Genomic DNA, 27,687 nt, shown 5'->3' with positions numbered 1-27,687 from the left:
CCTGTGCTTTCCCAGGAACAGACCTGATCTCTTGGAGTCACAAGGCTTTTTCTGCTGATCTTTCCTGTCAAGGCAGATTAGACTCTCCCCACTCCTCACCCCCTTATGAGATAGGCCACTACACCAGCACACACAGAGGACCAGTGTGGACCAGTTGGCCCAGCCAAAACCAGGTTTTAAGCCGTCACCCTGCTTCCTTTCCTTTCCTTGTCCTGGGCCTTCGAGTGTTCTCAGGAAGCAGCAAGGTGAAGCTCTCCAGGCACATCTGGAAAGAGAGAGCAAGCCTGCCGTCTGCCACCTTTGATCTTTCACTGCAGAAGACGTGTCTCATTTCCCAGACATCTGCTGGTAGCACAGAGGCTTCTCCTGATTACACATGCATGCTCTGACGAGTCCTCTAAGAAAGGGAGACTGGTCCCAGGGACCTTTATTGGGTGGCTCCCTGACATTCTCCAGGGCCCAGGGGTGGACCAGCCTTGCACTGTCACTTTTGTCTCTCGCCTTCGACAGCTCCCACCCCCACCCCGGTCTCACCATCAGCACCTAGCCTGGAGCCAGCACTTCCTGCAACACCCCCCCCACCCGGCGCCTCCTCGTCCAAGCTGCCTTATAACCTTGGTTGGTTGAACCGGGCTCTGCATTTCGGTTCTAACTTGGAAACATTTCTCTGGTTCTCCGGGCTCATGGCCACTGAGTTCGAGACCACAGTTTTCCCCTGCCCTTGACCCTCTCAGCTTTGCTACTGCCTAGGCAGGCCTGCTTTTTATCTTTTGTCTTGTGCTTGTAGAGGAAAAGAGCAGTGGATTCCGGTTGAAGCCACCAACATTGATCCACGGCCAGGCACCCAGTGCAGGTAGGTGCCCACCTTTAAGGAGGAAAGTGAAAGGGCCGTCTGTCTCACACCCTTCCTGCCTCTGCATCTGTTCGCACAGCTGCCTTATGCAGCCCGGGCGGCACGCTCCAGGCTCAGCCTGCTCTCTTGGTCAGCTCAGTTCCCTGGCGCATGCACCCTGAAAAGCCACTTTAGGAGCCCATCAGACCAAGGGGATTGTCCCCACCATGAGCCCTCCACCACCGAGGATGAGGTTGGGTGGGGAGGAAGCAGACTTGGCTTGCTGTGGGGCTCTGTGCCCAGCAGTAGCTCACTTGGTTCAGGCTGTGTCTCCCGAGCATCGCGGCCCTAGCGTGCCATGGAGAAGGCCTAATTAGCAGAGTGGCCACGATCCAGTGGCATGCCGCTGGGGAGCAGGGCCTGGCAGTGGTGCAGAGTTGGAAGCGTTCTCTCAAGCTTCTTGCCCAATCTGTGTTTGGCAGATGGATTTTCTCGGCATGGCACTTGGAAAAGCAGGTGCAAAGGGTATTTTTATGTGAGCCTGAGCACAGTCCTAAGCTCTGGGGGTCTGCCTGTGGTTCTCTGCTTTCCCTGCACCATCTGCGCTTAATGCTTGAGGACAGCTGTCCCTTGGTTTCCCCCTGTAGCATTACTGTACTCACTGAATTAATTTCTGGAAAACCCCTGAGAGCCAGTACGGGGCTGTGCGTTTCTGCCCACGAGATCCAAGGGCCCCAGGCAAGCCAACCTCTGTTCTCAGGTCTGCCGAGTCAGAAGCCCAAGGAGCAACAGCGGAGTGTGCTTCGCCCGGCAGTGTTACAAGCCCCACAGCCAAAGGCACTCTCACAGACTGGTAAGAAACAGCCCTAGCACCCAGGCTTCCACGGCAGGGTGTAGAGCATTCGCAAAGTGGGTGTGGGACAGCTGTGTTTTGACACAGGTGACTTCGGCCATATCTGCTGAACTCAGAATTAGAGCCGGGGAAGCAATCCCTTAAGTCCGCGGCAAGCCCAGGGAGGCCAGAACGTGGTCCCACTGTCTCCCTGTGGCACCAGGCCAGGGTGACCAGCGTGCTTTCTGCACACGCTGGCTTCATAAAAGCTGGCTCCCTCCCGAGTCTCTGCAGTCCGTCCCAGCAAGTTTGCAGGTGAAAGTCGGCCCGTGTGTGCAAGAGACCTGAAGGGTCATTTGGGTCATGTGTGCAGTTTCACCTGATTTGTTGTCCAGAAGCCCTGCCTCTTCACCGTGTTTCCCTGGTCTCCGCACAGCTCGTGGTCCTCACAGGACTTTAGTTTCTTAATATTCATGAGTTTTTCTTGTCTTCCTCCTTGTCTCTCCCTGTAATTCAAAAATTCTTCGTCGGAAGCAATCCGACATCCCGCACGAGGGAAATAGTGATCTCTAAAGAGTTCCGACAGGGAAGCTTTCTGATACGCTCTGCCAGCCGGTCAGCCAGATTGAAACATGTGTGTGCCGCGCGACCCCGACTAGTCACAGGGAGAAGTCGGCAGACTCAAGATGTTACGAGGAAAACCGTGTTTTCTAAAACTTGTAATTGTTCCTTGTTCGATATATGTTCTTTTTCTCTTCTTTACCTTAGTTAGCAGTATCGCTTTTAAGTACACTGAAAATTCCTTTGTGGAATAAGTGATAAGACACTCTCATTTCTGTCAGGTTTTAGTTCTGGGTTCGTTTGTGTTTTTTTAATGTAAGAATTTTCTTTAAAAAGGAGAAATTACACGATTGGTCTAAATGGTGGAAGGGCGTACTTGAGGTCCCACACTAGGTCCCGGTGACCCTCCTGCTGTCCTCTTGTCCTTGCAGTCCCGAGCAGCGGCACCAACGGGGTCAGTATCCCAGCAGACTGCACGGGGGCCATGACAGCGACATCGCCCGACAACCCCGCACGGAGAAGTCCCTCCGACGAGGCACGAGCACTTGAGGTGTGTCTGTGCTGGGCAGGGAGGTCGTGAAACTTCTCGGAGCTTCTCTGAGTGTGTGGACAGTCACCTGCTCTGAGTGGCGCGGTGGGGGCGGGCAGGAGGCTTTCTGGATTTGCCCAGCGGTGTGCGTGCGCAACAGCAGCTGATGTCCATAGTTGTTAGAACGCCCGGGATGGTCTGTCCGCTGTTCTGGAGTGCGGCCCTCCCCGGGCCCCGCACCGCCCCGCTGCAGGTGGCCAACGGGCACTCTGTCCGGTGGCCTCTGGGGAGTCCCTGAGTCTGAGTCTGGGGGACTGGCTTCCATTGATGAGTTCTTGTGCCATTTTATATGGAGAGATGTCTGCCCGCCCCATTTCCACAGCTGAAGAGCTCAGGGATTCATACACATGGGCCCGTTCTAGCAGAAGAAATCTATCGGGGGGGGTGGTCAGCTCAGCATTTTTTTTTTTTTTTTTGAGCAAAGTCTAGGGTTCTGGGAGGGTTACATAGGCCAAAAGCATGTGTTTTCTAGTAGTATTGCCCGGCAGCTGGAGAATGAGGGGCATGTTCTGAAGAGCCTGCGTTTGCGGGGGGCAGAGGCAGATCTGACGTGCGAGCTGCAGCACCTCACCGAGGCTTCTGGACACAAAGCTAGGTTGCATGTGTGTGTGTTTCTCCTCAGCCGTTTCGGCAGCTGAGCTGCTGCCTGAGGCTCTGTACCCTCCACCTCCCCCACACCCCCTGGAGATGTTGGAGTGCACATGGTGGAGACGATAGGCTACAGTTCACTTTTAGAACATCCCTGAGCGCACCCTCACCCCGCACCCCTCAAACCAGTTAGCGGAATTAAAATTAGGGACCATCTCTCCAACCTGCTGCTACTTAGACACTTGGATAGCTAGGGCGGCCGGCACAGCGGGTCCGCTGCACGGCTGGGAGCTGGAGGGAGACCGAGAAGCGGCCCAGCCCCGCTGCCTCCGGCGTCCCTGGTGATACGAGGACAGGCCACACCTGGGCAGCGCCAGCCGCCCAGGGACCTGTGCCAGAGGAGACAGCCAGCAGATGGAACTGCGAGAGATGGCCTGTCTTGCTTCTCGGGGCTAACCTGTTACTTCTTTTCAGTTGTCGTCTTGTTTGTGTTTCTAACTAGGAGAAAGAGCCCCAGAAAAATGAGTCTAGCGATACTTGTGAGGAGGAAAACTGTGAGAAAAAAGAGCAAGTTGCACAGCAGGCGTTTGTGTTCGGGCAGAACCTGAGGGACAGAGTCAAGGTGTGTGACCAGAGGCCTGGATGAGCACTTGCACTCCTGGGTCGGTCTGTTCCGCCGCCTCCGGGTTAAACCACAGGAACTCCGCTTTTCCTTACAAAGGGCGGGAGGTGGAGACAAAGACCGTGCCTGTGCGCTCGTCCTGTGACTCGTGGTGCTTCTGGTGGCTTCCTGTGTCGCATGCCCGCCATCCCGCACTGCTCCGCTCCCGGCACACTCCCCGGCAGGCTCCCCCATTCTCCCGGGAGCAGCAGACAGAGGCAGCCAAGCATGCCTATCCCTGAGAACCCACATTTTCAGAGCAAAGGAGACAGGCAGCATGACCCTATGCTTTCAGCGTGGCCGGAGAGATTGTGGTCAGACTCATGGTCTTCCCTGTCCTGGCACGAAGCAGCGTGTAGACCAGCTCATCCTCAGCTGTTGCAGGCCTGTCCTGGGTGCTCTGGGGTACTGGCAGCGTCCCTGCCCCCCATCCTGCAGGTGCCAGGAGTATCCCCCGCCCACCGTTGTGGCAACCAAAAGTGTCCCTTCGTAGTGCTGAGGGTTCCCTTTGGGACAAAGTTACCCTTGAGAATTATTACCTTATTTTATTAAGGCAGGGCAGGTAGAAAAAGAACTTTCCCCTCCCATCAGAGGCAATGGCACCTGTCCCCCCACCCCACCCCTAGCGGCCCCCAAGGGCTACTGGTACAGTCTGGGGACTTTGAGGCGGGGGTGGAGAGCATCTGGCAGTGGCAGGGGTCTGGGCTAGGGACCCCGTGCACCGCTGCTCTGGGAGACTAGAATGGGGCAGCACTGCCTTCCCAGCCACCGTGATGGAGCGTCCCTTTGGGCCATTTCCAGCAGCTTATCTGGCAGGAGCTCCTTGAAAAGCCTGAGAGACAGCATCAGTGGCTGCATCTGGGGATATCTGTGGTTGTCACAACTGGGGTGTAGGCACTGCTGCCCGTCCAGTGGGTGTAGGCTGGGGATGCCGCCCAACACCCCGCAGTGTCAGGGTGACATCAGGGCGGCGCCCCCCCGAACATCAGTCTAGCCCCGATGTCCATGATGCTGAGGAAAGGGAATGGAAGTCTCTCCGGCACGTGGAAAACACCAGGCTGTGCCGTCTGCCTTCTCCTTCGGTGCTCACTGTCCAACAGAATCACATGTTCCCAGGGGCGAAAAATAGGCATTGCTGCTGCATGGCTTTCGCCACAGTAATGAGCCCCTTGGGGGCTGCTCGCTTCAGGGAGGAGGTCACAGGAGAAGGAAGGGCCTTGAGATCCACCCGTTTTGGGGAGCAGGGTCCTGGCCTGCACTGTCAGGTCGATTCTGTTCCGAGAGGTTAGGGGGATGGCTGCCTTGAAATTGGGGTGGGGGACCACATCTTACAAAGGCCCAGGACTCACAGGATCTGTGGTCTCACAGTTACATGCCACCTTCTGGGTGGGGGCGACTTCCTGGCACCCCGAGCCTCTGCTCTCACTCAGAGGACGAGGTTGATGATACCCACCTCTCAGGGTTCCCGGGAGAATCACATTCGGTGATCCATTTAACAGAGCCGACATGGCAGTTAACATTAAAGAAGCCCTTAAGAAACAGTGCTTTTATTATATTCATGATAAACCCCTTAAAATATTGGATTTGGAAGCGTTTTATGACCTCTCATTACAGAGCATTAGTGAAAAGGGTAGTAAGATGCCAACCTGAGGGTTTGGTTTTGTTTCAACAAGGTAGAAAAAGTTTCCTGATGCCTTACAAACTGTTTTTCTATCTCGACTGTTAAAAGCAGAAATGGTGAAGTTGATTACAGCCCCCCCAACTTCTTGTGTGCACACACATGTGTGCGTGCACAGGCGCGCGCATACACACACACAAGCTGTGCCATGTGGGCTGGGGGTATGCAGACGGGCAGAGTCGGAGAGGTCGCGAACAGCGGTGGTCTGAGCAGTAAGTGTTGCCTCTGTTTCCCAGCTAACACACGAGAACACTGACGTAGCTGACATGGAGAATGCCGGCCACCCCAGTTCAGAAACGCCAGCTGCGACCAACTATTTCCTTCAGTATATCAGTTCCAGGTGCGTGTCTTGGGCCTGGTGCCCAGCTTCAGAGCGGCCCAGAGTTGTCTATCACCCTGAGCTTGGGTTCCAGGGAAGAGACAGCAGCTGGACTAAGAGTTAGCCAGTCCTTCTGGGGGGCAGGATGGGGGGGGCGTGGGAGGAAGCAGATTTCACCAAAATCCTGCGCCCCACCCCCCACCCCCCCAGCTCCTCCCTTTATTCCCACTCTGGGCACAGCTGTGGAGGGGCCAGGATGGTAGGCTTAGATTTGACAGACAGGCAAGGCAGGACTCCAGTTCTGCTTGGCCCCCAGAGTGACCTCTGTCACCTGGATCTCCTGCTCAGAGCAGAAGCCAGTGGGCCAATGGCTGGTTGGCCGCCTTCTGTTACCTGCCAGGTTCTAGCCTATGAGGACCCGTTACCCTGGATTTGGGCTCGCCGATGGCTAACACTGCTGGTGGTGGTGCTGGATGCCCCATGGGTATTTCAGACAGAAAGTATGTCCCTGCCTAGGAGACAGGCCGCCAGACCGGATAGAACATAGGAACTTTGGACTTCAGGGAAGCCTGACATGAACAGTGGTGACCTCATGCTTGGCTGCCCGGACCTTGATGAGCATTCAATATTATTTGATACATTGGATATTATTTGAAAGACATGTTTTTTTGCACTGTAGCATTTCCCAAGTTGGGATTTGCTTACACCTGTGACTCTTTAAACTGGACAAAATGTGATGGTGACATCTGCTCCGAGGTCATCCAGTGACACTGCCAGTGTCCCAGGGGTGGGAGGTGTACCCTCCTTTGTGCAGGCCAGGGGACTGGTGGGTTCTTTCAGGGAAGTAGGTGGTGCCTGGTCTGACCTCTGTGATCAGCCTCTCCAAACTGATGTCCTCAGTCACCCTGAAGTGACCCCAGCCTTGAGGCTGTCAGGCATGTCACATAGTACCCACACACCATGGACCCTTGGAGGTAGGAGCCAAAGGTCTGATTACCCGTCGGCACAGCCTAACTCAGAGGCTTTGAGCACCTGCCCCTGGAGGGCCTGACCTGTCCCCCACAGGGGAAGCTGAGCAGTGCCTACAGCCGTGCTTTTTGCACCAGGGGTTGGCCTTTACCCACTCTGACCGTGCACACACGTGTGCAGCACAGGCGAGTGTGCCACCGGCCTGCCCTGCTCCCATGGGGAGCCCCACACCCACAGCGTGCCTTCTCTTCAGTTTAGACAACTCGACCAATAGTGCCGACACCGCCAGCAACAAATTCGTGTTTGGCCAGAACATGAGCGAGCGCGTGCTGGTGAGTGGCCCCTATGGGCACTGTTTTTCCTGGGGCCCCAGGGCAAGGGACATGTGAATATAGCCGCCACTTTGCCTTCTATAAAGTGGGGATGCTTCCAGGTGCAAGAGAAAGAAGACCCAGTTCCACCTTAGGGGCAGGGGTTTTGCACCAGGAGGCTCTCTAGGAGCTGGTGTAGGAGTTTCCTGCCTTTCTTCTATGCCAGCTAGCTAAGCCTCATCCCAGGACCAGCTTCCCCTTAAGTCAGGAGCTGTGCTTCCTCCTGGCCGAGGCCAGCCGCAGTGATAATCATCAGACCAGAGTCCTTAACCACATGCCTCTGAGACCACCCTGAGACACCTCTGGAACCAATCCCTTGGCGGCTCCTTCAGCAGCCCCGTCCCTGACCATGAGGCTGCAGCACAGAGAGGGCTCTGGGGACATGGCCTTGAGGGGCCCCTGCAGTTCCTCGGGTGTCTCTTACATGCACTGTGGCCAGGCTGTCTCCCCTCCCAGAAAGCCTGGCCAGCTTGGGATAGGGTTCTAGAATTGTTCGCCTGCTTCCTTATCTTTGTTCTTTTTCTTTTCTTGTCGAATGCGTAGAATCCCACTATGTCCATTTTGAGTGTGGTTAAGGGGCCATTTTGTCCGCTTTGTTATTTCCATCTTTGTCTCAGTCCGTGTCACTTGGAGGGGCCTCCTGCTGCTTTTCTCGAGTGTCAGTACGGTCCTTTCCCTGTTTAAAACGAGACGGTCCAGAGATAAACAGCTGGTGGCACGCACCTCCCCGAGATGTCAGGGGAGGCCCCACGTGCGGACTTGGACGGCAGTTCGCCTAGAGCAGAGAAGGGCAGATTGGGGAGGACCGGCGCTGCCTGTTTCGTGAGGGCACTGTTCTGCTAGGTTTTACCACCAAATGGTGCTCGAGGATCGCTGTGTGGAGACACAGCCGCAGGCTGGAACCCACCGCCTGGGGAAGGGTTGTCTGATCTCCTCTGCCGGGTCTGGGTGGGGCCCCAGCGCCGGAAGGAAAGGGCAACTGCGGGAAAAAGCCCTCTGCCTGGGAGCAGTGCACGAGCCGGCAGACCGGCTTCCCGTCGTGCCGCGGCGGCCCGCCAGGAGCGCCCGGACACGCTCTCCTCCCCGTGTGCTTCCGTCCCCCGCAGAGCCCGCCCAAACTAAATGAAGTCAGTTCCGATGCCACCAGGGAAAACGCAGCTGCTGAGTCCGGGTCTGAGTCCTCATCGCAGGAGGCCACCCCCGAGAAAGGTAGGTCGCAGTGCCACCACCTTTTGGGAAGGGTACCGAGTCACAGGGGCACTGCCCATCCCCATCCCTGCTCAGGAGGGACACGGGCCCCAGCTCGCGGCCGGGTTGGTAGCCACGCGGGGATCTCGCGCCGGGGCGGAATTGGAAAGCCGTGGCGCTGGCTTTGAGCGCACAGAGAGGGCCCTTGCTCCTCCTAAAACAAAACATTCGGGATGGCTCTGGGGATAGGGTTGTGGAGGTGGCTGTCCCCCTCCCTTCTTGCCCTGAGGTGGGGAGGGGAAGTTCTCTTCAGGGCTCTGTGGGAAGACTCCTGTCCCGCGTCCTCTACCGAGTGAGTGGCAGTGGGCGATCTGGAGCCACGCTGGCAGCTGGCTCCCAGGTGGTCCCCCGCAGCATCTGGGGCCAGAGCGCTGTGTGTTTGGGGTCCGTTCCACGTCTCAGGAGCTGGCACCCTTGAGACAGAGGCAGCCCTTTTGTTCTGCCTGCGAGGAGGAACACACGCACACACACCCTCAGCAAATAAATAGTCAATGTCGTTTAGCTAATAACATTTCAGAGTCCCTGGCCGAGTCTGCAGCCGCGTACACCAAGGCAACAGCACGGAAGTGTTTGCTGGAAAAAGTGGAAGTCATCACTGGGGAGGAGGCGGAGAGCAACGTGTTACAGGTGAGGCAGGTCTGGTCGGGGGCATCTGGTTGCGGTGGGCCTCCTGGCCCTTAGGTGGTGCTGTGAAAGGCCAGCCGTAGCCCCCAGGCTCTCTGTGCACCTGAGGGTTAGACCCCTGTCCTCCAGGCATGTGGGCCTCCCTGGGCAGCGACGGAAGGGCCGGTGCCCCGTGCTCCGGGGCCTTGTGGCGGGGCTTCTGAGAGCGTAGCCCTAAGGGACTTCTGGTCTCACTTTGGTGTGGAGCAGAAGGATCTGTTTTGAGGCATTCTCAGTAGTTCAGGGAGAAACTTGTATCGGGCCCCCAGAATGAACAGCTGTGGTGGTTTGGTCACGCTGGCACCCCATGTTATTTTATGAGGGAACTGGGATCCCGGCCGCACCCCAGACTCGTCCCGCCTTTCCTCTGCCTCCCGGTTCAGTGCGCCTCGTTTATCTCCTTCGTGCGGTTGTGCGCGTGCGTGTGTATCCGTGAGCTGCGTGTGTAGAGCATCGGAGAGTTTCTGATGCAGCATTTCAGGAAGTACTGCTCCTGCCCACTCAGCGCTGTTGGGCAATCTCCGCGAGCAGACGCGGCTCGGTGAAGACCCGCACACTTCAGGGTCCACGTCGTGTGTTCTTTGGCTGCCGAACCGTTCACTGAGCCGGAAGATGCGTGCTGTGGAATTGACTTTGCGGTGCACCGTCCAGTGGTGGTTAGTGTGTTCACGCAGTTAGGGAGCTGCCACCACCATCACAGTAGAACATTTTCATCCCCCAAAAGAAACCCCCCATCAGCAGTCACCTCTCAAATGCCCTCCCCAGCCCCCACAAGCCCCCTCCCCATCCGTGGAGAAGCCTGTTCTGGAAATGTCACCCTGTGGACTCACGCCCCACGTGGGCTTCTGTGTCTGGTCCCCTCCCTGAGCGTCGTGGGCTCGGGGACTGTCCCCAGGGCATCACCGAGGGACTTGCATAGAGGGACATTGACGTTTCCGGCTTTTTAGCGGGTATGAACCGTGCTGCCCTGGACACTGTACAGGCTCGTGTGCGCAGACACGCGTCACTTCCCTTGGTAGAGCTCTAGGAGGGGGGTTTCTGGGCAGCACGGTGACTCCACACGAATCATGGTGAGGGACATGTTTCCGCAGCAGCCACCCCATGTGTCATTCCCGCCAGTGGCGTGTGAGCTGCTTGGTGCTCCACCCCGTCCCCGGTGCCGGCTCTCGATGCCGTCCTAGTGAGTGCGAACTGCTATCTCGTTGGTATCTGCTTTTTATCTTCGGTTCCTTAGTGATGCTTTCGTGCTCCTCGGACAATGTAAAATTCATCTTGGCTAGAGGAGAGGATGCAAAACTGGCCAAGGGCCAACGTGCCTCCCGGGCCAGGGTTGGCTGGCCCCTGCCCAGCAGTTCACGCAGGCCGGGTCGGAGGCTCCCCGGAGTGGGTCCACGCTGGTGTCCCCCCAGCCAGGGCCCCACTCACCTGGAGGGCTGCCTTGTGTTCCAGATCCAGTGTAAGCTGTTCGTCTTTGACAAGACCTCGCAGTCATGGGTGGAGAGAGGCCGGGGTCTGCTCAGGCTCAATGACATGGCATCGGCCGACGACGGGACCCTCCAGTCCCGACTAGGTGAGCTGCAGCGCGGTGTCTGTGCAGAGGCCTGGGATGGCACAGACCTCTTCCCAAGGCCCAGGAGGGCAGGATCCCCACGTGGGTCCCCACCAGAGAGCCCCAGAACCCGCGGCCTGCTGGCCCGGGCCCCATCCTGAGGCCCTCGCTGCCAGCTCTTCCATGACTATCCTCTTTATGAGTGTGACGGTAAATGAAACTACCTACTTAGCACTCTTTTTTTTAAAGATTTTTATTTATTTATTTGATAGAGATCACAAGTAGGTGGAGAGGCAGGCAGAGAGAGAGAGGGAAGCAGGCTCCCTGCTGAGCAGAGAGCCCGATGCGGGGCTCAATCCCAGGACCCTGGGATCATGACCTGAGCCGAAGACAGAGGCTTAACCCACTGAGCCACCCAGGCGCCCCCCCTACTTAGCACTCTTGAACATGTTTTCTAATAATTAAAGTGCTAGCGGTTTTATGATGGAAAGGGAAATATAAGGAATCAAACAGCCCCATACAGCCTGCGCTCCTTGCCACACACCTTCCCCCAGCCCGTCCCAGGGGCTCCACGGGTGCCTCAGCGGTGGGCCCACGGGGCGCAGGAGCCTCAGGTAGTGGACACAGGGTGGTCAGTGGGAGCCCAGGACCCCACCCACAGCCTCCCTGAGCTGGCCCACGCCACTGCATCTGGGGCCCCGGGTTGGGGTGGAGAGAAGTTGGCTGGCAGGAAGCCAAGGTGTCGCCGCCATGTCCACGGGGTCAGGGCACTTGTGGGGAGGATGGGCTCTGATAAACCAGGCAGGCTGACGGCAGCCTTGGGTAGATGTGACACGTACTTCCAGAGGAGGAAGGTCTCAAGAAGGTCTGTACCCTCTTTTTCTCCACTCTCAGTCCGTCTCTATCTCGCTCTTGTTGGAAGCTCTAAGCAGCCATTGGCCTCAACATTTTTTCTTTAAAAATTGCGTAAAAATTAAAAAGTTTAAAAATAAAAAAATTAATTTAATTAAATTTAATTAATTAAATTAAATTAAATTTTTAATTTAATTTAAAAATTTAAAAACTTTAAAAATTGAGTAGGGGCTGGGGCTCAGCTTGTGAGTGGGGCAGTCAGGGGGCATCTGCCTTCTAGGCAGCGTGTCACATGACAGTGTCACAGCCCCCAGATGTCCCTCTCTGGCCCTGCCTCCCACCTAATCATCCCCTTCCCCAAGGAAGCTGCCATCTTGGCACCTCCTGGGTAGACCAGCAGAACCTTCCCCGTGGCGGACGTGGCCGTGAGGGAGCTGGCTAGTACAGGGCTGGCCCCCAGCGTGTGGGGCTCAGCAGACTGGTGGGCAGCTTATGTGGACCTTGAGACAACTGCAGGGTTTCGCCCTCGTGGTGTTTTCCTTTCCGGAATGTGTTCGTTCTCCTAGCTGGCTGTGGGGTGGTGGTCGGGGCCCAGGGCTGAGCGGCCTTGTCCGTTGCAGTGATGCGGACCCAGGGCAGCTTGCGGCTGATCCTCAACACCAAGCTCTGGGCCCAGATGCAGATCGACAAGGCCAGTGAAAAGAGCATTCGCATCACAGCCATGGACACTGAGGACCAGGGCGTGAAGGTTTTCCTGATCTCCGTGAGTAGCCCTGGGGACAGGACAGGATACTACCGACCTCCTGGGGAGAGGAAGTACCCGGCCTGGCCCCCGCAGGACTGCAGTAAGCACTGCCCCTCGGGGGGTGCTCTGCACCGGTGGTGTGGGCCAGCTTGTGAAGGGGAAGGCCTCTAGGCCGGCCAGTTTCCAGAGGGGTCCGTGGAGGAGAGACAGGAGTGGGCCTGCATCACACGAGCCGACCCAGCTGCAAGCTCTGTGTCCCTGGGAAGGACTGGCCCCGGGGCACCTGGGGCTTCGTTCGGTCCACTGTCCCTGAGCTTGTTGAGGAGAGAGGGTTAGACTCCTCCCCAGACTCAGCCGGGGACTATGGGATCCCATCACTGGGGGGCAGCAGCCACCCTGACCAAGAAATCTTATAAGCCCGCCACTTCCCTCCGCCTGTCCCAGGCCAGTTCCAAGGACACGGGCCAGCTGTATGCAGCCCTGCACCACCGCATCCTGGCCCTGCGCAGCCGCGTGGAGCAAGAGCAGGAAGCCAAGATGCCTGCCCCCGAACCCGGGGCAGCCCCGTCCAACGAGGACGACAGTGACGAGGACGTCCTGGCTCCATCGGGGGCCACTGGAGGCGGTGAGCCAGCGGTCCCAGCCCTGGCGGGGATTGGGGAGCCTGACCCCAGGGGATGGGGCTCCAGCCAGGGCAGGGACCTGACGTTGAGGCCGCTGCTTCCCAACAGGTGCCGGCGAGGAAGGGGAGGGGCAGACGGCCGGAAGCACATAGCGCCGGGAGCCGGCTGCCCGCGAGCCTGCTGCTTTGTCCGTCTGTCTGCCCACCCGCCTGCCCCACCCCGCCGGCAGTGTGGAGGCGCGGGGCTCGGGAACCACACTCCCCGCTGGGTTGGCCACAGTTCGGATCCGCATGTCCCGTTCAGAAGCAGACTCGGGAACTGCCTGAATGTGGTTTGGGACACGAGACCTCATCATATTGATGAGCAAAACGAAAAAGAACATTTCTTCCCTCCCCCTCCTTTGAATTGAAATGGCACATTAAGACTTGTCACGGCTTCTCACTGGGACTGGGACGCCTTGTTTCTTCCCGCCTCCCTCCTCGTGTCCCCGGCCTCTCTGCCGCCGTCGCCCGCCCAGGCCACCGGGTCTGTCCACAAGAGTATAAACACTGGGCCTGCTGGACGCTCTGTTAACTACCGTATCCAGTTTCCCACACTCTGATCCGGGGCTTGTATTTTTAGATCTTTTTCCCCCAAGGCTTTGTGTTTGGTTTCTGAGGTTAAGACTCTCCTGTGCATTGAGCGGGCGCAGCTCCATCCTGGGCCGCAACCTCCTCCCGCCTAGGCTCCTGGCCTCTGTGCTGAGGTGGGGTCAGGCCCCGACTTGTTCCCCACCCAGGCTTGCTCCAGGGCTGGTCATGGGGTATTGAGGGGTTGGGCCTCAGACTTCAGAGAGCTTATCTAAAAACAGGGTCACTGGACCTGGGAGGGTCCGTACCCACCCCCCTGCCTTTCCCTGTCATGTCGGTCACCCACCATCTGGCGCCCAGGCACAGACCTTCTTGCTGCTGGCTATTCCTTGCCCAGCCCTGGACGACGTCACTGCCCCTGAAACCATCCAGGACCAGGGGCAGAGGAAGGAACTTAGCAGGGCCTTTGGCGGGGGCAGGGGGCTGGTTCCAGGCGACCGGCCATCTCCCATACTCGCGGCACACACAGGAGCGTGGCCAAGAGCAAGCCGGCCCTCACCCACCTGGGGCGGCCTGTGAAGAAGGGCCCCGTGCACAGGGCTCCGAGGATGTTCTGAGGACAGTGCCCAGCCCCACCGTCGGGGGGAGCGGAAGGCTTTGTCTCCACAGCTGCGCCACCCACACCTCGGCTTGGTTGTGTGCAGCCTGGGCCCCGGGAAGACACCAAAGGCCCTCCCAACAGACCCAGTCACACTTCTCTGCTTTAAGCCTTAGCCAACTAGTGACAAGTAAAACCAGATAATGCCCATGTGTTTTGGAACATTTATGTAAGATTGTCATATGAAATGTATTTGGGAACTACATTAAAACTTTTAACTAAAACCCTGGCCTCCTGCATGCCCCAGGGGCCTCAGGAAGCCGGACAGCCCGGCCAGGAACAGCGTCCACCTCTCCGAGCCGCCTGGCCTGTCTGCAGGCCCCGAGCCCCTGCCCCACACCCCACACCCCAACTCTGGGCAGGTGACTAAACTTGGCTGCTTTCCAAGACTGGCCGGCTCCACGCTGAGCTTTGCTTCACAGAAAGGCTGTTTGCTTCCCTGCCCAGGGGTGGGCTGGCTCAGGGTGGGGGGGGGGGGCAGGCAGCTGCAGCTTGCTCTGTGAGGCCCAAGGTCTGCATAGCCTGGACGGAGACGGCCTTGCTCCCTGGGGTCCTAAGACCCCAGGGGGCCAGGGTGGGGGCCTATGCTCTGGGGTTGCTGAGGGGGGGTTGCTGAGCAAGTGTACCCGGCTCACAGCTGCCAGGCACTGGTCATCATGGCCACAAACTCCTCATCTGTGTCCATGGAGGTGCTTATGCCGCTGTAGTAGTCCTGGAATTCAGCCAGCGTGACCTGGGGACAGATAGGCTGTAAGCAGAGACCGGAGACCTGGGCGGAGGGTGGGGGCTGTATGTGGGCACCCACCTGCCCGTCCTTCTCGGAGGAGTCGAAGTTGTCCAGGAAGCGGTGGAGCGCCTCCTCCTCGGTCCACTCCCCACTTCGCACTTTGGGGTGGGCGCGGCCACTGTACACTCCCCGGAGGTCGTCCACGGTCACCACACCATCCCCGCTGCGGTCCAGCTTGGCAAAGGCAGCTGCAATGACCGCCTCCCGAGCTGGGGACATGGGGGGCTGGAAAGGAGCAGGGAGTGATGGGGGGGTCTGGTGCACCCCAGTCTGGGGCTCCCGGGCACCCAAGGTCAGCACAGACATCTGCGAGCCCGCCGAAGCACCCCCCGCCCCTCCGGCAGCAGGGCGAAGGGCCTCACCCGCAGTGCCCTCAGGAACTCCTCCAGGTCGAGCGTCCCGCTGCCATCACGGTCCCAGCGCCTGCACACGCCCTCTGCTTCAGCCGCGTCCAGCACCAGCCCCAGCTCAGCCAGGCCCCGCTGGAGTTCCCCCGAGTCCAGGGTCCGGCTCCTGTCCCGGTCCAGGCGGCGGAAAAACCTGAGGGGTATGGGGCGCAGTTAAAAAGTGGTCCCTGGGGCTAGGGGTTAAGAAGGTTTAAGGGGACAGCTCACCTGGCCAGGCCCTGGATGCCCAAGGCCCCTCGGGACAGGCACTGTGCCCGGAGCTTCTCCACGGTGGTGTCCACAGCATCCATGGAGGGTCGGGCGCTGGGCAATTGGCCGGGGGAGAGTTCGAGGAAGGACTCCCACTCGGCTGACCGGGCTCTGGTCCGGTGCCACGAGCCTGCCTTGTCCACCTGCCTGCTCACCTGGCCGGCAACTGTCCTGCAGTCCAGACAGCCACTCCTCTGGCTCCTGCCTGTTCTATCCAGCGTTGGCAGCGCGTCCTGCCTGGCAGGCCTGTTGCTAAGGGATGGTGGCTCAGGAGACTGGGAGGGGCCCCAGCTGTAACCCTCACTGTGCCAGTGCCTCACCGCTCCAGACACAGCCCGGGGCGGGGCAGGGGGGCGCAGAGTGTCAGGGCCAAGAGGGACAGGACAGTGCTCTTTTTGGCACCACCACCCACACTCTGCCCTGGTCACTTCCAGCCTTGCAGTGCCCAGGTCTGGGACAGAGCCAGACCCAGAGAGGCAGTGGGGGTCGTCCCCCTTCCTGGCCACAAGAAGGAGGGATGGGCCACAGCCCTCCAGTGACCACAGTGTCCCAGACAGAGGCAAGGCCATGCCGAGGAGGCTCAAGACCCAATTCCTGTGTGACCTGGAGCAGAACCCCTCTCCTCTCTGGGCTCTACTGGTCCCCTGCCCCTTTTCACAGCCAAAGCTGCCAAGGGATCCAAGTTCAGAAGGCCTTGAGGCGGCCCAGGCCCCTGTCCTGGTGCTCAGACCGATGTGGCCGAGCCAGGACACAGCGGTCTTACAGGTTGTACTAGCGTTCAGTCAGACAAAGCAGTTCCCAGTAGTTATTCCAGAGCCAGTATGGGGTTTCTGTCGACGTGAGTCTTTTGGTGGTCGGTTTTTTCAGTTCTCAAACATCACTTGGTGGTCTTGCTCCTAACAAGATGGGGGAGCCGGGGCATTGCGGTTCCAGATGAAAAAGTGGCCCCGGCCCCCCATGGCATCCAAGAAGCACTGAGGCCACCATCACAGAAGGCCTCCGATTGAGATGCCGACTGAGCGTCCCCCCGACTGGCAAGATTGAAAATGACACTGGATTTCCAGGAAGTAAGTAAAGCATGTTCCCCGTTTGGGGACCCATCTGCCGCAGAGACCCAGAGGTGGTCAGAGGCTTTTCAAAGCCTGGACTCGGACAGGGCACAATGGTGGTGTTGAAGCTGCTGCTGCTGTCAGAAACCGGGCCACGGGTCGCACGCAGCCCGGCACTGTGGGTCAGGCCACAACTGATGTGACACTGTCTGCATTATGCGAAACTGCAGTGACATTCTGGGGGCTTGCTGCAGTCCATAACTCTTCAAGTGGGCAGAGAAATACTCCATTGTGTTTTTCATGAGGGTTATAAAAATCACACTTTTTTTCCCCATAGAAAAATGTAAAATATCACCGCAGTTACTGTAACTCTGCTTTCGCATCTCCTCGTTTGAAGAGAACCAGATTGTCAACAGTAGCCACTCCGGAAACTGGAAGTGGCCCAGGCCCTCCCGACCCCGAGGCCAGCTGACTTCACCACCCTGAGCCTCACTTTCCATAGCTGTAGGATGGGGAAGCGTGGGCTGCAAAGATTAGACACGAGTGCCCATGACTGTAACTTGTGTCCCCCAGCCCAGCAGGACCCCACCCGGGGCCACCTCTCCAGCCCCCACACAGGAAGAAAGGCCGAAGGACCAAGGCAAGGAAATCGTCCAATTTATTCTTAAACTCAGGCAGGCCTCAGCCCGCCTTCCCCTTGTACAAGCAGCACCCCTTACTGACCCAGAGAAAATGGGGCCATTGTTACTGCACTGAGGGGTCAGTGTTAGACACCAGGCAGGCCGGCACCATCCTGAGGGCTGGGGACAGACACCAACCTTTCCAGGCCAAAACAGGCCCTGCCCCTCGGTGGTTCCTGATGGGACGGTTCCCTGAGTAAGGAGGCAAGAAGACGTGGGACCCGGCTGCCCAGAGAAAGGCACGGGGGTTCCCTGGTTTGGTTGGGGGAGGGGGGGAAGGCACCCTGAACGTCTCTGGCCGAGAAGAGCAGCATAGAAATAAGGAGTTTAAAAATAGATCCTCCAGGGAATATCAAAAGGAGCGAACTGTTTGCTAGAAAAGCCGAACTTGCTGGGGCCGCATCAGATGTGCTGGGGGCCCCTGGCTCCCTTCAGGGCCCACAAACCCCATCCAGTTCCTACTGAGGTCCGAGGTCCCAGGGTGCCCCCCTGGCGCTGGTGATAAAGAATAAAGAACAAGAGGGCTGCCCTCAGGCAGCTTACACTCTGGTGACAAGACATCCCCTGAAGAAAACCATGGGTAACAGCAGGGGTAGGCAGGGAAGGCCCCCACCACCCCCCACATCACCACACGGAGATCACCATAGCAAACATCTGAGTGACAAGGAATGGGTCATGTGACATCTGGGGGAAGAGCGTCCCAAGCAGAGGGAACAGCCAGCGGAAAGGGATGCCTGAGCTCTCCCTGGGGCAGCACCCCAACCCGGCCGCCAGCATGTCAGTATGTCTCACCCCCCCACACACCCCGCTCTCTTCTGGGTTAAAGGTTGACGGGCAGGCAAGCTTAGGGGAAAGAATCTAGGATTAAAAGTTCATCTTCATAAAACCAGTGCAAACCGGCACAAGCCTTGAGGTTCCCAGTTCTTGTCTGGGATGAAGAATAAGAAAGCTTTAGCCTGGGGTGAGGGATGCTTCAGAAGGAACAAAAATCAGGGCAGGGGGGAAAGGGGGAGAAAAACTTGATGCCATCTGCCTGCACAGGCGAGGGATCTCAAACTCATATGCTTCAGGGGCCAGACATGCAGCCCTAAGAGAGATGAGGCAGCCAGGTGGGCTCACACTTTGGCTAAAGGGGATACCCTGAGCTCAGATCCAAGCAGGCATGGCCAAGACTGAAGCCAGAAATCCAGATTTTTGTGAAACGTTGCCAATTTTTTCAACAAGTTGATTGATGTAAAGTTTTGTTTAAAAGGGGGGCGGGGGGCATGGCTGGCTCAGTTGGTAGAACATGCGACTCTATCTCAGGGTTGTAAGTTCAAACCCTACATTGGGTGTAGCTACAGGTTACTTAAAAATAAAATCTTAAAAAAAAAGAAAGAAAAATCTCTCTGGACTAAATATGTCTTTGGGCCTCGGGCTGCCTGTTTGAAATCTGACTTTTTAGCAGGTTTTGATGCTTGCAAAGGATTATGGCTCTGTCACGGGACCCCCTCTGGGACACTGGTGACCCCCAAGGACACCCACAGCAGTGGAACTCTGTCTCCATTGTGTAATCTGTGCTCCGGGGCTCACACCGTGGTCCCAAACACTGCAGGCTGCAGGCGGTCCCTGTCCTCCTCTTCCCCAGTGCTGTTGGCAAGGCGTGGACTGGGCCCACCAGGGAGTGGGTGGCTGGGGTCTCTGGTTGGCAGGGGCCCCAGGCGTTCAGCCTCCGCCAGGGCGGCCAGCAGCCCGGCCAGGGGTGGCCGGCGACGGCAGATGTCCTGCAGCAGCTCCGCCCGGGGCTGCAGCTGCCCAATGAGCTCATCCCTCTGGCGTACAGCAGCCTGCAGGCTGTGGACAGTGGCTTCGGAGGTCAGCAGCTGCTCCTGGAGAGCCGCAATCTCACTGGCAGGAAGGCAAGACAGGGCAGTTACGGTACTGAGGGGACCAGAGATTCTCCTCCTCCCTGCCCCTGACTACCCGGGGCTCCCCATCAGGATAAAGGCCATGCTCCTCACCACTGCTTCAAGACCCCCTTGTTACCGATTGAATGTGTTCCCTCAAAATTCTTATGTTGAATCCCTAGCCACACCCCGCCATGTGATGTATCTGGAGATGGAGCGTTTGGGATGCGCTCATGAGAGTGGGGCCCTCATAGAATTAGCGCCCTTCTAAGAAGGTACACCAGAGAGTTTGCTCTCTGGCCTTGTGAGCACACAGCAAGAAGATAACATCTGCAAGCCAGGAACTGAATCTGTCCGCGGCACTTCCCAGCCTCCAGAACCGGGAGCAGAAATCTTCAGTCGTTTAAGCCGCCAGCCTGTGGCATTCTGTAACAGCAGCCAAAACAAACTAAAACCCTCTGTTTGCTCCCCTGCGATTCCCTTTTTCCCTACATCTTTTCCTAGTTGTTGTTCAGCTTAGATGGCTCCTCTTTTTTTTTTTTTTTAAGATTTTTTATTTATTTATTTGACAGAGATCACAAGTAGGCAGTGAGGCAAGTGGGGGGGGGGGGGCCGAGGAGCAGGCTCTCGCCAAGCAGAGAGCCTGACAGCAGGCTCAATACCAGGACCCTGGGATCATGACCCTAGGGGAAGGCAGAGGCTTAACCCTCTGAGCCACCCAGGCGCCCCTAGACGGCTCCTCTTACAGGAAGCCTTCCATCTAGGCCCGCTCAGAATCCTATGTGCCTTTCCATCACAACCCCAACCATCCAATGTTGTAACTGCCTAGTGATGCGTCTGCCTAAGGGCTGTGCTACGTAGGTCTCACTTGTGTGCTCTAGCGCCCAGCACAGTGCCTCACACAGTAGGTACGCAGTAAAGATGGATGAATTAATCCAACCAGCTTCGTTCCCACCGGGCCCCTGACCTCCCTCCTTCCTGAGCACTTGTCTCATCCCTTTTAATCCTCAGCGCCTCTTCAAAACCAGAGGGGTTCTTCAAAAACGGCTGGTATGAGCCCATCCCCCTCTGCTCCACAACCTGCCATAGATCCCAGTGCCTAGGAGGTCGGTGACCCCTGCGTCACTCGGAAAAAGCCGATTTTGCATTGTGGAAAAGTGGGCTCTAAGTTAGAAATCTGCACTTGTGTGATACCTCTTAACTTTACGTGCCAGTGACTAATTCGAGTATTTTGGTGTTTTTTCCCATCCCACCGGTAGTCCAGCCCGCACGGGACTGCACACGGTTCCCGCGCCTCTCCTCCCCGTCCAGTCTCGGCTCCGCCTCCGCCCACCTCAGAGAAGTCCACCTGGCCCGCCCCGGGCCTCACCAGTCCTTGGCGCGGCCCAGCTCGTCCAGGGCAGCGCGCAGCTGCTGGTCGTGGCGGGCCAGGCGCTCGGCCTGGGCGCGCACTGTGCGCTCCGCCGCGTCCAGCCGCGCCTCCAACTCCGCGACGTGCCGGTGCACAGCCGCCAGGTGTGCGTTCGCCTCGCGGATCTGCAGCGGCGGCGGCGCCGACATGGCCCCGGCGCGCTCCCCGGCGGCCCGGAACCGGGCCGGGCCACGCCCCCCTGGACCACGCCCCCTGTGGGCCACGTCCCCCAGAGGCCCGCTCAGTACCTCAGCGCGATTGGCCGCGACACGATGGGTCGCGCCCTCCTCAAACCCAAACACCCGCACTGGTCCCGGCACCTCGAGACCCCGCCCCTGAACCCCGCCTAACTCCAAGATTGGCCAAGGTCCTGACAGCCCACGCCCCCAGGGGGGCCGGTGTCCTCGGCGGCGCGCCCCGTTCAGGCTCCTGCAACCGGACTGGTCCCTCCTTCGAGACAGGCCCCGCCCCACTGAGAAGCCAACACCAGCATTGGTCTGGGTCCCACGGGCCGGGAAGCCTGACCACGCCCCAGAATTCACCTCTCTCAGATCCACCCCAACGGCCACGGCCACGCCCCTTAAGCAAATATACAGCTCTGGATTGGCCAAGTCCCTTTCGGGGCGTGTCTCCGGTTCTGGCCTTGCCCCCAAGTCTATCGCGGAGATCCTCTGGCCCAGGGCTTGGACAAGCCAGCCACTAAACTGGTGTCCCGCTAAAACCCTAGCCCTGAGATCGGTACTTTTGCCCGCCCCCGAACCTGGCCACGCCCCAAAATAGTCCCACGCGGTTCAGAGCCCGGCTTGGGGACCGACAGGGTGTGACCACGCCCCCACGCAGATTCTGGCGCTGGGAGTGGTCACATTTGCGCTGTGCCCCGCCCCAGAGCTACATCTTGCTCCTATCAAGTGGAGCCCCGCCCCGTACCCGAACTGCGCTTGGAGATAGGCCTAGTACCAGTCATAGCCCGCCCCTGGATTAGGCCCCACCTCCGGGAGTCGACCTTTCCTAACCTAGGACCTTCTGAGTTGGAACTACCGAGCTCTGCCTTCACCGAATCTGGCTGACCTCAGTTTCTCCTTGATGAAGTTGGCTGAGGATGCACGCGTGCTTCCTTGTCGCCAGTCCCGACTCGGCGCGTGCGCGCCGCCGTGTCTGTGTCCGCGGCGTTCAATAAAGTTGCACGCTTGTTGTCGACCCCTGCGCCCGAGAGGTTGCGCGCGCCGCCCAGGAAGTCTCGCGAGAACGAGCGGCGGCTGCCCTTGTGCGTGGGGAGCCGGCGGGCTTCTGTGGTGAGGGGTCGGGGGTTCGCAGTTATGGCGCGGACGCTTCTTCAGCGATACCTGGACATCCCCGATGGCACCGAGTGCCACCGCAAGACCTACGCCAGCACCACAATCAGTGGTGCCGCTGGTGAGCGCCGGCCGGGCCCCGAGGGCAGAGGATGCAGGGAGGTCATAGAATCGCTGGGGTCGTCCCGGGGCGCTGGGGGTCTCGCAGGTGGTGTAAGGTTGTCGCCGGGGTGTCTAGGGCGGCCCTGGGTTGCTGGGGAGCTCTTGTACGAGATAGACTCTGTGGGGGTGTTAGACTAATTCAGAGGGCGCAGGGAGGCCACGGGGTCACTGGGAGCTGTCGGAGGGGGTGGCAGGAGCGCTGGGTATCTCACGGGGTGACACGTGGTCGTCGTGGGGGTGTCTGAGGCGGCCCTGAGGAACTCTTGTGTGAAGGAGGTCCGGCAGGGTTGGAGGACACCGGGAAGTGGTACGTGTGACAGGCTGGCCACTGGGATCGTCAGAAGCGGTTGCGGGGGGTGGGGGCTGGGATTTGGGGGTTATTGTTGAACCCCCAGGCTCTGGAGAAGTGTTGAGTGGCAGAAGGCCATTCTTGAGGTCAAAGGAGCTGGGGATTCAGGAGAGTTAACGAAGTTGAGGTTATTTGGGAGAATCATGGGTAATTATTGGTGTGTCTCCGGCGGGGGGGGGGGGTGTACAGAAGTTTGAGAACGTTGAGATCAAGTCTTTTTAGGGTTCAGGAGAGTGGGATGGTTAGGGTGATCTGAAGCCTCTACTGAGACCACCAGAAGGGTCGCAGCGGTGCCGAGGAGGTCACAGGTGAAATGGGTCCCAAGCTACTATAAGGGTAGCCTTGGGAGGACAGGAGGGGACTCAGCCCTGGCACTCTCCTGCAGGGGACACCTCAGCGTCTCGCCCCTTCCGGCCTCTCTGAGAAGTAGGAATGACAGTTTTGGCCACCTCCCTATCTCCAGCTCCTGAAACGAGGCCTGGCAGAAGTTGAGTCTCCCCTGGGGAGGCATTTGGATTAAGGGTAATCATTGCTCTCCTGTTCTGAGATCAACGATTATCGTGCCCATTTTTCGGAGGTGGAAACTGAAGGCCAGGAAGGTGTGTTAACTACCCCAGGGCCTTTTCGAGACGGTGTGCAAATCCACATCTGCTGATCTGCTCCTGGGGGTGGCTGGGGCAAGGACTGTGCGTGCAGGGTCCCTGTGGAGGGGCCTCGGGAGAGAGGGTGGACGGGGAGTCCCTGGGGATGGCTTACATGGCATCTGCTTGAGTGGTGAGTTGTCGGGACACTAGAGGTGTGTGGCGGGGTCTCTGGGGGGCCTTTGGAGAGGGTTGCACGGTGCGGGATTGGACCAGTGCAGGGGGATGTTATTCCAGCACATTCTTCTAGGGAGATGCTGACATTGGGGAATGCCTGGCAGGAGTTTAGGGAGGCTCATGGTTGTGTCTAAAGGGGAATTAGAAGGGGAGGTGCCCTGAGGGGCATGGGGGGCCCTTCGGGGAGATTTGGGGAAGTGGGTGGTTTAAGGGATTTTGAACCTGAGAAAGACACTAATGTTGGTGTTTGTGAGTCGGAGTGAGCACGTGTGACCACAAATGTGCAGGCCATGGGGGTGGACTGAAGTCCCAGGAGGCTGTTGGGGGAGACGGAGCACGTTCCAGGAGTGGGGTGCTGCTGAGAATTAGGAGTCCCGGGGGCTTGCTGGAAGGTCTTTGAGGGAGTGTGGGTGGGGACCTTTGACAGAGGTCCGTGCCAGGCAGCTCGGATTTATGGTGGTCACCGGCTCCCGTGAGCCTTTGAGGGTGTCGCTCTGTGTGTGTGTGTGTGTGTGTGTGTCGCTCACTGCGCCCGCCTGCATTCTCTCTCACTGGCCAGCTCCACTCAGCCTACAGGACTTGACTCCTGGATCCTTCCTTACCTCCCTGCCTCCCCTCAGGCTTCAGTGAGAGAACGCGCTTGTTTCCTGCTCGCTTTCCTGGAGGAAACGGAGCCTGTACCCACCTTGCAGAGCTCAGCACCCTGGGGGGGCACAGTGACCCTGGATGAATCAAGTGGATGAATGAGTGAAGGCACCCAGTGACTCTTGTAGGTCGATGGGTGCTGGCTGGATGAACGTGAGCACACATTGACTGTGACAAGGGGCGACAGCATGCGGTCCCTGTGGAGGAAGGGAGGGATGGGGAGGACGGGTGGGCCGAGCGTGTTGCGCTGTGTCTGGAGGTCACTGCTGGAGGCTGATAGAGAGCCAGGAGCAGGTGGGGATGGGAAGGGGGCCTTTTGCAGGGTGATGGCGGGCCATGGAAAGGTCAGAGGCAGCAGAGATCACAGTAGAGGCAGTAGAGACCACACCTGTGGCAGGTCACTGTATTGGATGATTGCTAGGAGACAGTTGGGGTGGGGTGTCTTTGTCCTGGGATAATCGGGGGCTCCCGGGTCATCCACTCCCAGTTTTAGGACTTCGACGGGGATTAGGATAGTGGGGGCACGGTCTGTGCAGCATGGACTGTGAGCTGGCAGACAGGTTGGGACAGGCTGGCCCTGGGAGGTCCCTGTGGTGACTGGGCCATGCTGCAGGTCTGCAGGGAGAGGAGGGCTGTGTTGCTTGCCTGAGCAGGGTCAGCTGGGGCCTGGGGAGCTCTGTTGGGCTGTTTCTATTGATTTGGAGCCAGCCAGGTGGGCCCTGGTCTGCCCCCCACTGAGGAATTTCTGCCCAGGGCCTTGCCTTGGCCTCACCCCAGACCCACACACCAGCCGGGACCAGTATTTGCTCAGGGTGCCTGAGGACAGAGCCTCGGGCCTCACCACCCACCTGGCATTCGGCTCCAGGCCCGGCCCCTGCCAGGCCCCTCATGCGTAAGAACCAGTGTCGGGCAGGGAGGCGAGGGCGAGCAGAGATGGAAAAGCTGACCAGAGTGTCGAGGCTAGGTGGGCGGGAGCGGCTGCCAAGCCAGCCAGGTGTGAGGGATGGGCTCAGGCCCGAGCTGCCAGCAGGGAGGGGGCCCAAGGGTGATGAGCAGCAGGCCTTGGCAGCCCCAGGAGCCCTGGGCCCCATGGGAGAATACAGCCTTGGCCGGGAGTGGGGAGCAGGATCCAGACGCCAAGCCCAGTGGGGCGCAGCCGTGGTGTCTGTGCTGCCACTTGAGGCTGGAGAGCAGCCCCTCCTCTTGGCCCCCGGGCCTGTTCTCCTGTCTGCTGCAGGCTGGACCCGTGCACTGTGGAGGGCAAAGGGCCCTGGCCTAGGTCAGGCCTTGAGGAGGGAGGCTGGGGCCTGAAGGTGGGGGTGGGAGCCCAGGGCTTGGAGCAGTAGACGGGGTTGGAATCCCACCGTGGCTGCCCATTGTGGGACCCTGGGTAAACCTCAGAACAGCCCCTTCCTGGGTGAAGAGATGGTGCTAGGAGCTTCCTTCCGAGCACCTGGGGATAGAGAGAGAAAGGGTTCTTCTGACAGTGGAGGGGCCTGCCCCCAGCCAGGGACACTACTGGTCTCAGCGCCCAGGCCCTGGTCCAACACACCTTCCCCTCTCTGGTTCCACAGGCCTGATCGTCTCTGCCTACAGTGTCATACTCCAGCCCCCGGATACCTTCCTGGAGGGGGTGGCGAGGACAGGGCGCTACACATTTACTGCAGGTGAGCAGGCCTTGGCTGCTCCTTAGGGGCCCTCGTGGCACTGGCCCCAGGGCCCTGACTCAGCGCTCACCTCCCTACCCGCACCCCAACAGCCGCCATCGGAGCCATATTTGGCCTTACCTCCTGCCTCAGCGCCCAGGTCCGCGAGAAGCCCGATGACCCCCTCAACTACTTCATTGGAGGCTGTGCCGGAGGCCTGACCCTGGGAGCACGCAGTGAGTGAGCCCCCTACCCCAACCTCCACTGACCACAACCCCCCGTTCTGTCCCAGATCAGGGACCAGGCGGGGGGCCTAGGTGTGTGGGACGCGCACCCTGCAGAGGAGGGGGCAGTCCCGGTGAAACCTTCCCGTGACTTTGAACCTCTGTCACCAGCCAGTTCAGTAATACTAAGAGCTGCCTTGCTTAAGCACCTGCTGCATATCTACCTCACCAAGTCCCTACAGCTCCCTGTGGCTCCCGGTGCCTTTCAGCCTGACTCCCAGGGGGCAGCATGACCTGCCCTGTCCCCTCTGCCCTCCCCTCCTCCCCGTCTCCCCCTTGCTCGCTCTGTACAAGCCACCCAAGCTGCCTTGCTCTTCCTCCAAGCCAGGCCCAGTCCTGCCCATGGGCCTTTGCATGTGATATGCCCACTTCCTGGAGTGCTGTTCCCCCAGATGTCTGCACAGCTCCCTCTTTCGCTGTCCAGACCCCCTGTGTGTGATCTGGGACCCCCACTGACCTCATTCCATGTCGCCCTCCCCTGCTGCCCCTTGTCAGAGAACACTAGCCACTGCCTGGCTCTGCCCCTGCCCCACAAGCGTGGAGACCGTGCATGGTCCTTGTCCCGCAGCACCCAGAACCCTGCCTGACCAAACACCAAACACAGCCCCGCGGGGAAGCTACACTCCCCGTGCCCACCTAGAAAGGCGCGGACTGACTCAGGGGCTTGGGTGGCCCGAGGTCACATGGGAACCCGCAGAGCATTCCTCCCTAGTGGGAGACAGGCCGGGAACCCAACACCAGCCTTGCACACCGGAGCCACTGGGAACCCAGAGCAGACACCGCTCACTCTACCTCCCACAGCCTCAGGCCTAGCAACTGCTGTGGCCCACCAGCCGGCCAGTGCCTGGTGGAAGGTTCCAGTCAGGCAGGAGGGAGGTCTGCACATCCCAGGGTTTGACATACACCCCAACCTGCCCAGAGGGTGAGCCCCGGCCTCAGCAGGCTGGCCTCTCTGCCCAGCGACAGCCCTCGGGCAAGCAGGGGCCCCTGCGCTCTCGCTCTCACGGTCCACAGAGCAAACAGGGCCTGGCGCCTGCAGCCAGGGCACCAGCTCAGACTCGACCGAGCGCAGCTGCCCCCTTCCCCACACCCAGACCTAGGTTCCCGCTTCCCTCCTGCCTCGGTTGCCGGGTTTCCACACTCCTCTTCAGCCGAGGGTCACCGGACTTAGTCCTCGAGGAGCCCACAGCCCCGTCCCCTACATCTCGAGGGAAGGGCGTGCCCTGGGGCTCCGGGTGGCCGTGGGGGAGCCCCTCGCACGCCTGACGCCGCCCTCCCGACTGACAGCCCACAGCTACGGGGTCGGAGCCGCCGCCTGCGCGTACATGGGCATGACGGCCGCGCTGTTCAAGATGGGCCAGCTGGAGGGCTGGAAGCTCGTCGCGGCGCCCAAGGTGTAGTCCCGCCGCCTCCTGGGTCTGCGGGCAGGTTCCGAAGCAAAGAGAAATAAATTCTGTGTATACTTGTTCGTGTGCATCTCCCTCCCTCCTCTCCGGCACTCTGGGGTGAAGCCCCGTCCCCGGCGGGCTAGCTGACCGTGACATGCTAGCAGCAGCCCGGCAGGGGACCGGGACAGAAGGGTCTATTCCGGCAGGGCCAGCGGCGCCGGCTGGGCCCTGAACACAGGAGCTGTGCAGCCCCGCCCCCCCCCAGTCCTCCCTCTAGCCCCCCTGCAGGTCCCAGGCCATCCCGTCTCTGGGCGCCCCCCCAAAGCC

At 59.2% G+C, this 27,687-nt stretch overlaps 4 protein-coding genes across 12 annotated transcripts in view; 2 read left to right on the top strand and 2 right to left on the bottom strand.

The window, feature by feature from the left end:
• Positions 1 to 14,531, top strand: part of RANBP3 (RAN binding protein 3) — a 52,725-nt gene extending 38,194 nt beyond the window's left edge. For 5 of the 9 annotated variants that reach the window (XM_059159635.1, XM_059159630.1, XM_059159628.1 and 2 more), the window contains 12 exons: positions 788 to 853; positions 1,593 to 1,685; positions 2,657 to 2,775; positions 3,905 to 4,024; positions 5,978 to 6,081; positions 7,283 to 7,361; positions 8,507 to 8,609; positions 9,151 to 9,275; positions 10,761 to 10,881; positions 12,333 to 12,475; positions 12,902 to 13,082; positions 13,189 to 14,531. In XM_059159635.1, coding sequence (XP_059015618.1) covers positions 788 to 853; positions 1,593 to 1,685; positions 2,657 to 2,775; positions 3,905 to 4,024; positions 5,978 to 6,081; positions 7,283 to 7,361; positions 8,507 to 8,609; positions 9,151 to 9,275; positions 10,761 to 10,881; positions 12,333 to 12,475; positions 12,902 to 13,082; positions 13,189 to 13,232 — 1,298 coding nt within the window. In that variant the 3' untranslated portion in view covers positions 13,233 to 14,531. The remainder of the gene's footprint in view (positions 1 to 787; positions 854 to 1,592; positions 1,686 to 2,656; positions 2,776 to 3,904; positions 4,025 to 5,977; positions 6,082 to 7,282; positions 7,362 to 8,506; positions 8,610 to 9,150; positions 9,276 to 10,760; positions 10,882 to 12,332; positions 12,476 to 12,901; positions 13,083 to 13,188) is intronic. The other 4 variants (XM_059159636.1, XM_059159631.1, XM_059159629.1 and 1 more) reach the window with 2 other exon arrangements.
• Positions 14,458 to 15,986, bottom strand: CAPS (calcyphosine). The gene is made up of 4 exons (XM_059159638.1): positions 15,709 to 15,986; positions 15,457 to 15,634; positions 15,113 to 15,319; positions 14,458 to 15,040 (listed from the first exon to the last, which is right to left on the bottom strand). Exons 1-4 carry the CDS (start codon positions 15,789 to 15,791, stop codon positions 14,939 to 14,941), a joined length of 570 nt encoding a protein of 189 aa, XP_059015621.1. The 5' UTR covers positions 15,792 to 15,986; the 3' UTR covers positions 14,458 to 14,938.
• A 1,448-nt stretch (positions 15,987 to 17,434) lies between these two features.
• On the bottom strand, positions 17,435 to 20,978 carry VMAC (vimentin type intermediate filament associated coiled-coil protein). Its single transcript, XM_059159639.1, has 2 exons — positions 20,735 to 20,978; positions 17,435 to 19,366 (listed from the first exon to the last, which is right to left on the bottom strand). Exons 1-2 carry the CDS (start codon positions 20,923 to 20,925, stop codon positions 19,048 to 19,050), a joined length of 510 nt encoding a protein of 169 aa, XP_059015622.1. The 5' UTR covers positions 20,926 to 20,978; the 3' UTR covers positions 17,435 to 19,047.
• A 1,018-nt stretch (positions 20,979 to 21,996) lies between these two features.
• Positions 21,997 to 27,440, top strand: NDUFA11 (NADH:ubiquinone oxidoreductase subunit A11). Its single transcript, XM_059159640.1, has 4 exons — positions 21,997 to 22,189; positions 25,617 to 25,709; positions 25,802 to 25,924; positions 27,260 to 27,440. The coding sequence occupies exons 1-4, from the start codon at positions 22,093 to 22,095 to the stop codon at positions 27,370 to 27,372; spliced, it is 426 nt and encodes a 141-aa protein (XP_059015623.1). The 5' UTR covers positions 21,997 to 22,092; the 3' UTR covers positions 27,373 to 27,440.
• The last annotated feature ends 247 nt before the right edge of the window (positions 27,441 to 27,687 follow it).

Source organism: Mustela lutreola, chromosome 2 (assembly GCF_030435805.1).
Source record: "Mustela lutreola isolate mMusLut2 chromosome 2, mMusLut2.pri, whole genome shotgun sequence".
NCBI lineage: Eukaryota > Metazoa > Chordata > Mammalia > Carnivora > Mustelidae > Mustela > Mustela lutreola.
Note: the sequence above shows the minus strand (reverse complement) of the source record. Positions and strands in the feature narration are given on the sequence as shown.